Here is a 12500-nt window from a genome sequence, read left to right as displayed (position 1 = left end):
CGCATGCAATGGTCCATTACGGTAAAGCCTGCGTTTAGAAATGTACTACCTCCAACAAAATACATTTATTTTCTATTTAAAAGCAATATTTTTTCTATGAAGAACATTTTTATACGCGTATACTTAAAAAATATTAGAGAAAAACCTAAATATAAATAAATACATCCCTCAAAACGAGAGATGACGTGTTCCTCGGGTCCTTTGGACTTCCGGGTCTGTGTGTACTACTGTGGTGAGGGATCCATCCAGCCAGAAAAGATGTGAGTTTCAAACAGTTTCTGGACGATTTGCTCTTTAATACATGTTCCATTTCTGGGCTGACACTACCCTCCTAATAACGCAATTTACACTCTCCCTCAGGTCTAAAGTCACGTTTAAAATCACACTGACGTCGGATCCTCGACTACCATACAAAGTGTAAGTCTAGTGACAGCTCATCATGCACACCCGGGGTTGTGTCTTGTTGTGTCCATTCATTGTTTTATGGTGATGGTTTGGTTTGGAATACAGCTTATCGGCACACATTATCTGAGACGTGCAGCCTAAACGTGCACTGTCAGCCGGTGCAATTGATCAATATTCCCCGTGTTGTTTTTATGTACATCTGTATGTACATCTGTACATCTGGATGTCGTCATTTTTGTATACTCTGCTTTAAAGTAGGCTGCTCAATGTAACAGCTGCCAGTAAGTAGAGAGCCTCTGTTCTGTGTATTTCATGGTGTGTGTGTGTGTGTGTGTGTGTGTGTGTGTGTGTGTGTGTGTGTGTGTGTGTGTGTGTGTGTGTGTGTGTGTGTGTGTTACAGACTCAGCGTCCCAGAGAGCACTCCATTCACCGCAGTGTTAAAGTTTGCCGCTGAGGAGGTAAGATATTTCACCAACAGTAGCCCTGATATCACGGTCTGTCGTGGCCGGTGTGTTCTACGTTTGGAGGCTGGAACAAACATGGAAGCATCCATACAGGTCCTACATACAATAGGTTTATTTGAGTGATGCAGTGATTTAGATAATTTAAATGTTTTTATCCCCAATGCATCAGCAACCCTTATAATATATTGATCTGAATGGAATAAGAAGTCATGATTATTCAAACAGATGGGATGTCATTAATCTAACCAAGGCTATTTCCTTTAAAAAGATACATTTTTTACATTTGCATTCCCTATTGCAAGTCATCAAGTACATGCCTTCCTTATAGAGTTGCAAACTAAGTTAGGTGCTTGTATGTCTAAGGCATCTCTGTGTATAATACAGTTAGTCCAGAACGTTCTGGTGAATTAGTGACTTCACCTAATTTAACCTTCTGGACTAATGGATTTTCGTATTTACAATTTGGGCATTTAGCAGACGCTTTTCTCCAAAGCGACTTACAATAAGCACATTAGAAGAAATCAGAAGAAAGAGAAACAACAATATATCACTGTCATTACAGTAAGGATGTTCATAGAACCAAGTGCCAAGCACTTACAATTACAAGGTTAACCCACTCCCCGTATACAACAAAGACAGCTAGGATAAGATGCTACTCAATGCTAAGTACTATTTTTAAGTGCCAGGACGTATAGTAAGTGTGTAAGAGGGGTGTTTTTAGGAGACTAAGGGAGGAGGAGGGTGATGGGGGGGGGGGAAGTCTATCTTGTTTGCCCTATTTGTTGTTGTTTGTTCTGTTTGTCTTGTCTTCTCCTTACTTTAGCATTTTGTTTAGCATTTTCCCTTAGCGTCTACTTTTGTTGTATTAGTTCTTTGTATTCTTATTATTATCGTCCTGTGTTTTTCTACTGCTGCTGGGCTATTGCAACAAACAGATTTCTCCTACGCGAGATTAATAAAGTTGTATCGTATCGTAAGGGGGGAGGTTATGCAGAGTCCAGGTGAACTACTTGTAACTATTTGGAACTACTTGTGAAATCAGTTTACTACTAGCACCTATTTTTATTGTACTATCAATACAGACTGCTCGCTGCTTACAGAATACCTGCTTGGAATACATGGTGTGTGTGTGTGTGTATCTGGTGTGTGTGTGTGTGTTTGTGTTTACCTGTCTGCCCTGAGGTTTTATCCACTCGAAAAAAAAAGCAACACATAATTGCCACCACTGGAGGGGTATGTGTGTTTTCTCGTTATATGGGGACACGTTTAAGAGCGGGCAACAGCCTCCCGCATCGTCCTCCAAATTGGTGTCAGCGGGTCATAGGTTTGTGACTCTCTGTGTCCCACAGTTCAAAGTGCCAGCAGCAACCAGCGCCATCATCACAAACGGTGAGTCCCCTCGAAAACCCTGCTGCTGTGTTATTGTCTGGTTTGACGCTGCCTTCCGAACTGTGTCTTCATTGGAAAATGGCATAGATTCAATCACTGAATCTCTCCTAATGACATTGTTATTGGCATTATAATGGATGTCAGCAATCATTATTTGCATAATTGATATACTAAGTTACAGACGAAATGTGTTTCATCCATATAGTTTTGTTCAGGGTGCTAACCTTTACCAGTACGGGACTCTGTTAAAAATGGAGACTAAACCCCAACACATCAGACGTTAACGTGCGTGCTTTCCATCCCTCCTGATCCCACCCCTCTCTCTCGACTCCCATGCAGATGGGATCGGTATCAACCCGGCACAGACGGCAGGTGAGTCTTCACGCTCTCTCCGCCTCCTTCCTGTTCTCTCAGTGTGACTGCAGAGGAACTAACGCTCCTAAGAAAGCAGCTGTCTCTGTTTTGGTCTTTATTTCGTCTCTTGTCTACAGAGAATATGTGTACAGGGTGACGCGCACCAACGCCTACTCAGCCAGCTATGTCTCCTGGGCCGCACTGGTCTGTCGCGGGCTGGCAGGGCTGTACATCTGTCTGGGTTTGTCTGAATATCAGGCTGATCTTGTGGTTCAGATTCGATCAGTCGTATTCATTATCACCTGGATGGCTCCCAGCCCGGCTTGTAAATCGCTCTGGATTACAGTGGCTGCCAAATGGAAGTGTCATTCATCACAGCAGAAGGGTGCTTTGGTCGGCTGGTGTTGTACACTGTTTGTTATTGACACGTCTTCAGACGTGAGCCGCAGTGGCATTAAAAGGGGATTAGTGATGCTCCGGGGCCGCCCCCCCCCCCCCCCCACAGTCAGTGCCGTTCTCACACTATATAATGAGATGATACTGCCTATAGAAATGTATCAATCTGGCCATTCGCTTTTATGGCCTTTTACTTCTGACACGGATCCGGTGGAGGAAGCACCATGGAGGCTGAGCGAACGGCATGGACCTGTGATCAATGGCGTCGTTAAACTCGTAGAGGCCACGCGCTGAAGTTCAGAGGCAATGACGCATTGGTGGATGTTCACCGGCTGGTTTCTGTGTAACACGCAGACAAAAGGCTTGCCGAGATGGGTGGTTTTATGACGGCTTGAGTCAGGCTTTCACGTTGTCCATCTAAGAATAGCCCCCGATCTTGAGACGACTCTCTCTAAATGGTCCTCGCCTCCCGCCGAAGCTTTCCTATCGCACGGAGGAAATGCACTCGTTCATCTTTTTCAAACCCTTCCACTCAAAGGAGGCGGGGATGAAAGCCGAGCCTTCCTGCACGCCGCTGACCTGTCAAACTGAAATGAATGATTTGCGCGGACAAAACGGCTCACGAGCAATGAGAAAAGAATCCTCTTACAGCGAGACCCATCTGACCCGGGTGTATGGATCGTCCGGGCCATTTTGCAATACGTCGTAGCCTACATTTAGATGTTAAGCTGCAGAACAAACAGTATGCAAATCGCCGGCTTAGAAGCCGAGCTTGAGCTTTGATGCGCCGCACCTCCGAGTCTGACGCGGCATCAATTCTATTCGCGGTCCATTATGTTTCCGTCGCCCTGCGTCTCCGTCACGCTCGGCTCCGCTGTGGTTTGGCAAATGTAAACGGTTCAAGGAATTATAAAAGGTTAGAGACGGAGTGATTCATTTTGATCACATGAATGGAGAGAGAAAATGAATCACTGGCCTGGTAATGAATAGAGTCACCCTGGTTTGATTAGTGGCCAACGAGTCCACAAACGCTCACTGCAGCCTCCGTGGGGAGGTGGGTGCTGAGGTTGACATCACCGTAATGTAGGGAGCCACGCTCGCTTCAATTAAGGTCATTTGAGTCAAAAAGGGACGTCCACCGATGTTGCTAGGTCAGTCCTAGCAACAGAGCAGAGCAGAACACAGCCTCTTGACGGATTCACTCGCAGGCCATCGGCACGACCACAGCCATCAACCGGTAGGTGTACGTAATCCCGCCGCAATACGGCTGGATGCATATGCGCCGCGTACTCCCCCCCCGCCCCCCCCCCCTCAGCCCAGAGCACCTTGGTGACCTGCCTGGCTTATGTAACCGCCAGCCTCTATCCATGTGTGTATTGCGTCTATCTTTAGAAGCTTCAGTAATAAGGTTTATATTAAGTTCTGCAGCGAAGTCCTATGGGGAAGCCACGCTTTTAAGTAGCTGTAAGCAGGGATTTCTTTCTTCTTTTTTTTTTTCCCCTTCCCTTGACGTCGAAGCCTCTTGAGATTCTCGCTCGCTCCTCGTTAGCGACAACGACATGGTAACGAGGAGGACGTGTTTCGATCAGAGCGGGGCACAAGTGGCCCCCGGGGGCCCGGCGTGCAGCTTAATCACATCCATCCATCCTCTCTCGCCCATGTTGAAGATGGTCTAGGTGTCTGCCGGGGGGCCATGTGACTATGAGGGTCCATCGCCGGGAGACAGTTACTGATGCTCCGTCAGGACAGGGACTCGTAGAGCCGGTGGGGAGATGAAGCCAGGGCTGCTGTTGTCTGTTTTAGTTTTAGTTGTAATATGGGACGTATGAATCATCTGATTGATGAATCAAAAGCCCACTAGGATCGTAATACGTCGTTTTGGATTGAAGCCAGGTGCTGTTAATATGATTTTTGTGTTAACCACGTGGACCGAGGGACTGTAAACCCTGATTGAATTAACTATGTTGCACTCGTCATTCAAAGCTTTTTCTTTCTCATTGTATTTTTCTATTGCATTTGCGTTGCGTCTTGACTCTTCTCAGAGGAGGCTTTAAAAAAATAAATAAATAAATAAATACAAAGCAGACTTATGTTCAAAGTGAGCACGAGAGAGCGCATCAAAGCGCACACTCACAACATTCCCTGGGCTGCCGACCTAGTTCGCAATTAACGACGAGACGGAAGTTCAGCGTCTCGCCCGTAGGAACCTGCGCACCATAATTATTAACAATAAAAGCCCCCCAAACTCATTGCAGGCATAGCGTGTAGTAAGTTTATCACAGCCTTCTTCTCATTTACTAGAACAACGTGTCATTTATTTATTCATTTATCGATTTCGTTTTACTTCCCTGTCCGGTAGACTACCGGCTGTGACACCCACCCATCTCGCAGAGCGCTAACGTCTAACCTCTGTGCGTGTGCAGGCAACGTGTTCCTGAAGCACGGCTCCGAGCTGAGGATCATTCCCCGGGACCGCGTGGGAGGGGACGGACGGACGGGCAGCACGACGCCACAGTGACTCACCCGCATGTGACCCCACGTCGCCTCCACCTCCACCTCCACCATCACCGTGACGACGCATCAAACCAAGGAAATACCCCAGACCATCGCTTCTCGGCTCTTTTGGTTTAATTGTAGTTTCTATTTTTTTTTCTCCCCTATATTTATTTTTATCTGCAGTGAGTCATCTGTATGGAAGCTTTTTCAAATGCGGCGCACATATAGATACCAACAGACTGCATGCCAGGGGAAGTGTGTGTGTCTAAACACTGCTTTGGCAGGGTTTCAGTCAAGCGTTTTGTTTGGAGTCTTAACTGCACGGGGAGTAGGTTGAAGATGGAGCTGCAACAATGCGAAAACTCTTGCAAAAAGTAACGAGCATGGAGTTGGCATTTCTAAATGTTATACTTTTTTTTTTTTTGGACAATAAAACATACTACTACGTGTGTCTAACCAACATTTCTTTGCATGTTTACTTTCATTGATTGATCTGTCAATCAGGACCATAACATTGATAACCAGTGTATATTGAAAGCTTTAGTTGAAGGGATGTTTACATGGCCCTCTAGCTAGAACTCAAAATGTTATTCATTCCCAAAAGAAGATCCCCTTCTTAATCTGTTAAACCCGGTATAACCCATCATGAACAAGTTTTGAACGATAAAGAGGTTTGAAACCATGGGAATTGGAAGAAATTACTATTAACATTTTATCAAATATGTATAGTATGTTTTCAGAGCCCCCAGGCAATTAATTACCTGTTAAGCTTCATGTGCTTCATGCAATTAATTATCTGCTAAGCTTCATGTGTATGGATGTGTAACTAGTTGGAATACCAAGTTCCGCTTTTCACAAGCAACATAGATCTTTGCTGACCTCTGTTGGGTTGATGCTGTAATTTCACCCTTTCTGTTGGAATAAATTAAAAGTATTCTCGCTCATGAAACACAGATTCACAAGACGAGCAGGTTCATGCAGCATGGGAGATACCAGCGTCCAACTACTGTCACTGTAGTAGCCTAGTAAGTCCTATTCAAAGGTCAAACATTTGGCACCAGTGTCATGGACCTATCGGGTGACCATAATCCAGTCCACATCTACAATCTGCCACCGTTTATAACACAGAATTACTGAGAAGCCCTTTTCTTTAGGTCTATCAAAGAACAACATTTGATTCGTTGCAAACTGTATTCTGAACTTGATAGTTCCTATATGTTTGACTGGTGCAACAGCTACCATTATGAATTATTAGGGCACTGCACACTTGGGTTTCTTCTCACATTGATCATTTTCTTCAGACTAGGTTTAGAGTTTCCTTTCACAACATGTAAAGAAAAACTCAATCTGTGATGCACAAAGAAAAAGTGAGAATGAGCCAATTTATTGACCAGTGGAGACTGTACTGTATCTCCCTCTTCATAAGCTCAAAAATCCTGAAAGCTGAAAAAAAAAATCCTGGATCGCTCCGTCAACAACCAGACAAACCACCTTTTATATGCTAGCCTGTTTTATTTCGGGGTTATGACGCGTCAAACGTGACACGCCCCCAGGGGTCATAGGTCATTATCAGTCAAGTCTATGAGGTGTAGGTTTGTTGATCTAAATGCGTACGGCTAAAGAGGGCGAGGGGACGCGGCTCACGCGGGGCCCACGTTCTTGCGGGCCACCAAGAAGAACGAGGCCTCGTAGTCGCACTTGTGGTTGTGCTCCCGGTTCTCCGCCGGCTGCGTGGTGAAGTCCAGCAGAACCAGGCCCAGCCGGGTCAGGGTCTCCTCGATGAAGTCGCGGCTCACGCACACGATGGGGAACCTCTGCTCCCCCACCGTGTAGAAGTTCTCCCCCAGGTCCCCGATCAGCACCAGGACGCCCCCGGGCCGCAGGTGGCCCACCACGGCCCCCAGGGACCGCCGGTAGGAGTCCCGGTCCTGGCAGGCCGCCTCCAGGCACAGGGAGGACAGGACGCAGTCGGCGGGCTCCAGGACCACGGGGTGGAAGGGGTTCTCCAGGGTGACGTCGCACATCAGAACGCGGCCGATCCTCTGCCGGAGGGTGGCACTGATCTCCTCGGGCGTCCTCCGTTTTTGAGGGGGGGGGAGAGAGCGGGAAAAACAGGGAACGTGACGGAATGTGACGGAACGTGACGGAACGTTACGCCGTCACAGTCTAACGACGTGAGACTCGGGAGAATCATAGAGACTGCATTCACGTTACTGCCACATTTGGACGGAGCCCCCACCACCTGCTCTAAAGAGCTCCTTCTCCAGCTTCCAACTGACATCCTACCCCCACCTACGACAACAGCGGACATCTTTCCACATTTGTGGATAGTGGATACAGAGATTTGTTTCTGTGACTCTGTGTGAGCGGATTGTTTAATATGTAAACACTACAGGAAGCTAGCATGGTTTCTAGAAGCTGTCTTACCACAATAACGTGTCATCAACAACTTGACCAGTTGAAGTTGAGCAATTGTTGACAAGGAAGCTGTTCTGTGTGTTCTGTGTGTGTGTGTGTGTGTGTGTGTGTGTGTGTGTGTGTGTGTGTGTGTGTGTGTGTGTGTGTGTGTGTGTGTGTGTGTGCGTGCTTTATTGGTGTGAGAGAGAGTGTGTGTTGGTAAGTGAGTGAGTGAGTGAGTGAGTGAGTGAGTGTGTGCAATCTTAGTAAGTGAGTGTGTGTTCGGAAGTCCTCCCCCCCAAAAAAACAGCATCTGACCAATCTGTCTGTCTTTTACTTCTTCCCCTGGGAAGGGGTGGTCAGCGTGACCCCGTCCTCTGCACAATACCTGGTCCCCTCCAGCTCGCAGACAAACTGCATGTGGGCCGTCCAGTCGAAGTGTCCTTCCTCGCAGCGCAGCCACTTCTCCAGCTCCCTGCGGTTGACCTCCGTGTAGTCCGACAGCACAATGTCCTGGTAGTGGGCGCAGGCACTGAGCACCGTGTGCAGGGTGGGGCCCGTCCCCACTTCAATCAGCCTCTGGCCCTTGTACTGGCCTGTACAGTCAGGGGGAGCAGCAGGCACCACGGAGACATGAGCAACCCACAGAGCTGCTAGCAATGCAACACACAATGCACTGAATTGTGTATTGACTGAAATTCAGAATTTTGCATTTCTATGCTTTATTATATTATAGAGTGAGATAGAGAGGAATGTATGGGAGATAGAAGGGAGGACACAGAGCAAATGAGCCTACATGGTACGCGCTCTACCCGGTGAGCCACCGGGGTGCCCCGGTTTAATCCATTTTTAATAGAATCTGCGGAAGAGCAAAGCTCAGGGGGCGAAATCATTCCTGTGACGCAACTGGCGGTTTTTCTCTGGCTGAAATTGGTAACAAAATTCGTCGCTAAACTGGGTTTGCAGTAGAGTGACATGACATCACTTGTTACCACTAATCAGGCCATCCCATCGGCCCCGATGTAACGGTTCTCTTTCTCTCTTCTCAAAGTGACCAGAAGAACGGCGTGTCAGCGACTCGGTACCTGAGGAGAAGGTGCGGCTCAGGTGGGACAGGACAAACTTCACAAAGCGCCAGTTGTCGCTTTGCTCCGGGGACCGAGCCGGCTGATAGCAGTAGCCCAAGTAGGTTCCGGCGTCGAATTTGGTCTGGTACATCTCTTTAGAGAAGACCGTCGGTGTCCCGGAGTCATGGGCCATGCCTTCTGATCTGCCTCTGAGAACTTTGGTCTACATGGAAGAGAGAACACAATGTTGGAACTGTAGTGGCTCGCTGCTCATCCTGCCTGTCTGTCTGTCTTCTCCTGCTGTCTGTCTGTCTTCTCCTGCTGTCTGTCTGTCTGCTCCTGCTGTCTGTCTGTCTGTCTGCTCCTGCTGTCTATCCGTCTGCCCAGTGCCTCTCTGTCTGTCTAGTCGTCTTAGTATCTCTCTCTCCATGTGTCGGCACCAAACGCAAAACTCAAGCACCCAAATTTAGATTGTGACTGACGGGTTAAAGGTTGATAAAAATAGACAGACTGAAATATATAGTAGATATGAATAAATTCATAATTAAATATAAATGGCCTATCTCCGTTTATCTTGAAACAATATGACAGTTGATGACGACAACCACCAGCCTGTCTAAAACGACAGCCCTAAGTCTAAGTTAAACCAAACCGACGTGCAAGATGCATTGCAAAACAACCGTAACCGATAAACCTATAATAATAAATCACCTCATTCCTTGTAATTCCCTTGAGTTACTATAAGGTCAACTGACCTAACTGACCTTAATAATACCAATGGTCTGTGTTGTTTCTGAAGGACCGTATGGCTCCAAATGCGACGCTCTTTATTTTGGAGCGCCTGTTCTGGCCACGCCCACTGCGCCTCGGCCTGGACGCGCCCTTCGTCTCAGCTTTCACATCTTGTCCGCCGAACTTGAGGTCTGTTGGAAAATCACCAAATGTGAATAGGTGAGGAGAAATAAAAATAATCTTAACATTTTCGGTTTGAGATACAAAAGTTAACGTCTTAAATAATAGATATCTAGAGATAATTCATATCTACTTTCCTTATATCGCGGTTACCTGCGTGGGGTTACTTTGGTAGAGTAAAAGATGAAGATCTCAAAATAAGGGTTTCATTAAAATAAAAGAGCTGCGCAGTAGTTGTACAGACAGAAACGAAAAACAAAAAAGGGTAGAAATGAAGACCACGAACACAATTGTAAAATAGTATTTTGATGTTCTATTCAAGAATTTTGGGGGGGGGGGGGGGGGGCAGCTGGCGGATAACCGAGAGCAGAACACGAAACGCGACTGTGAGGCCGCGTTCTTCTAGGTGGCCCGCAAGAACATGGGCTGTGCGCGGTGACCTGGAGGGGGTTCAGGGCAGGACGGCTCGTCTTGGTCCGACTCCTGCTCGTCTCACGGCCGGACTTCTGTGGTGCTTGACAGCAGGGCTCTCTCAATGACCACTTGACTCCAAATTGTTTCAAACCCCGTGCGATTGCAACTCAATTGTACGCGAGAAGTCCTTCACAAGCCTACCCGATTATAACCGAGCAGTCATTCAAATCCAAACCTCTGGCACTGTGTTTAAACAGTCCCTGCAGAATGTCTGGCTATAGTCATCACGCCTGTTATCAATTAAATGACCTTCAGATCATTTGCTGTTCCCCGGTATTGTACTGAGCAGGCCTAGGTGGTATAGGTTGTTGCTTATGCCACTCAAAGCATTTGCATAATGTTTTAATTACACACATTCTTGTTTTATTAATAGCGTACCTGCCTGCTATAGTCCTGCAATCATACTCCGGTGCGTGTCGTGAGATTAGGGAAAGAGCGGCTGGTGACCTTCTCGTATTCAGGAAGTGGATTACTGGAAAAGGTTAATCCTGATTGGGTTTAATTTTTCTAATCAGAAAAACTAATTTCAGCGTTTCTTTATTATTCGGCCTTATTATTCTGACTAGGTTTAATGTGTGGCTCTACGGATGGCTCAAGGGCTGATCCGAGGTCCTCGGGGTCCTACTGCAGGGTGGTCGTTTGTGGGTAGATTGCTCAAAGTCTGTCAATCTATTATCGACCCTTCCGTCTATCTCTCCCTCTGTCCATCCCTTCTATTATTCTCCCTCTCTATCCATCGACCCATCCGTCTATCTCTCCCTCTGTCCATCCCTTCTTTTATTCTCCCTCTCTATCCATCTGTTGTATAACTTTAATAAATATTTCTGTACAGCCATCATATCAAACCGGCCCCATACGGGATACTTGGTTGTGGCAGAAGCTTTAGGCCAGAGCAACGATAATCATGTGCGTGCAGATTTGTCTGTTTCCTAGGCTACCAGCACTCTATTGTTCTTCTTAGGGTTTATATATTTTCTTTCTCTCTTTATTATTCTCCACAAATTTTGGGACCCTACCCCTTCCACAATTGTTCACCCAGAGACTCCATTCCACTTTTAAAATGTTCATATTAGCTTGGAATCGTGCGTTACAACTTTTCTAACAAAAGTAATTTACATATTTTTTTAAAATTTTAAACCTTACATTTTATAATGGAAGTCAATGGAAGGACGCCAAAGCCGTCCCCCCATTCTCTGACACTTCAACTACTTCAGACTACGCAACTTAGTCAAATTTTAATCTTTGTATAAACATTTAACAAATCAACACACTTGTATCTTCAATTATCCGAACACATTTTCGATCTAATTTATTCTTTTTCAACAGTTAATTTCATACCTGCTTCGTATATTTTCACCCGCTCTAGTCCAAGGTGGCTATCACAAAAGCTAACCATTTCAGACGTTGCAGAGCCTAAACAACGTCAATATTTAACCTAGAAACATAATGTCAAGTTTAAACGGTTGGGTTATTTTTTGTGTAACAAAAAATAACCCAACAATACACAATTCAGTGCATTGTGTGTTGCATTACTAGCAGCTCTGTGGGTTGCTCATGTCTCCGTGGTGCCTGCTGCTCCCCCTGACTGTACAGGCCAGTACAAGGGCCAGAGGCTGATTGAAGTGGGGACGGGCCCCACCCTGCACACGGTGCTCAGTGCCTGCGCCCACTACCAGGACATTGTGCTGTCGGACTACACGGAGGTCAACCGCAGGGAGCTGCAGAAGTGGCTGCGCTGCGAGGAAGGACACTTCGACTGGACGGCCCACATGCAGTTTGTCTGCGAGCTGGAGGGGACCAGGTATTGTGCAGAGGACGGGGTCACGCTGACCACCCCTTCCCAGGGGAAGAAGTAAAAGACAGACAGATAGACGACGCAGATGTCTTGGTCAGATGCTGTTTTTTTGGGGGGGGAGGACTTCCGAACACACACTCACTTACTAAGATCACACACACTCACTCACTCACTTACTAACTCACTCACTAACACACACGCTCTCTCACACCAATAAAATACACACACACACACACACACACACTCCCTCACCAATTAAACACACACACACACACACACACACACACACACACACACACACACAGAACAGCTTCCTTGTCAACAATTGCTCAACTTCAACTGGTCAAGTTG

General features: G+C 46.6%; 2 protein-coding genes across 3 annotated transcripts; one reads left to right on the top strand and one right to left on the bottom strand.

Annotated features, from left to right (window-relative positions):
- The first annotated feature begins 204 nt into the window (after positions 1-204).
- On the top strand, positions 205-5966 carry ufm1 (ubiquitin-fold modifier 1). The gene is made up of 6 exons (XM_084473996.1): positions 205-260; positions 361-417; positions 806-863; positions 2219-2258; positions 2598-2630; positions 5432-5966. Coding segments are annotated over exons 1-6 (285 nt in total). The 5' UTR covers positions 205-258; the 3' UTR covers positions 5527-5966.
- An 899-nt stretch (positions 5967-6865) lies between these two features.
- Positions 6866-9824, bottom strand: LOC311354196 (nicotinamide N-methyltransferase). Of its 2 annotated transcripts, none has more exons than XM_084473995.1 (4): positions 9733-9824; positions 8987-9191; positions 8290-8497; positions 6866-7580 (listed from the first exon to the last, which is right to left on the bottom strand). In XM_084473995.1, the coding sequence occupies exons 2-4, from the start codon at positions 9159-9161 to the stop codon at positions 7145-7147; spliced, it is 819 nt and encodes a 272-aa protein (XP_084330121.1). In that variant the 5' UTR covers positions 9162-9191; positions 9733-9824; the 3' UTR covers positions 6866-7144. The 2 variants fall into 2 exon arrangements, with proteins under 2 accessions (XP_084330121.1, XP_084330120.1); XM_084473994.1 differs by having other exon boundaries at positions 9680-9797.
- Between the last annotated feature and the right edge of the window lie 2676 nt (positions 9825-12500).

This window comes from Micromesistius poutassou (genome assembly GCF_964030765.1).
Source record: "Micromesistius poutassou genome assembly, chromosome: 10".
Classification (NCBI taxonomy): domain Eukaryota; kingdom Metazoa; phylum Chordata; class Actinopteri; order Gadiformes; family Gadidae; genus Micromesistius; species Micromesistius poutassou.
Note: the sequence above shows the minus strand (reverse complement) of the source record. Positions and strands in the feature narration are given on the sequence as shown.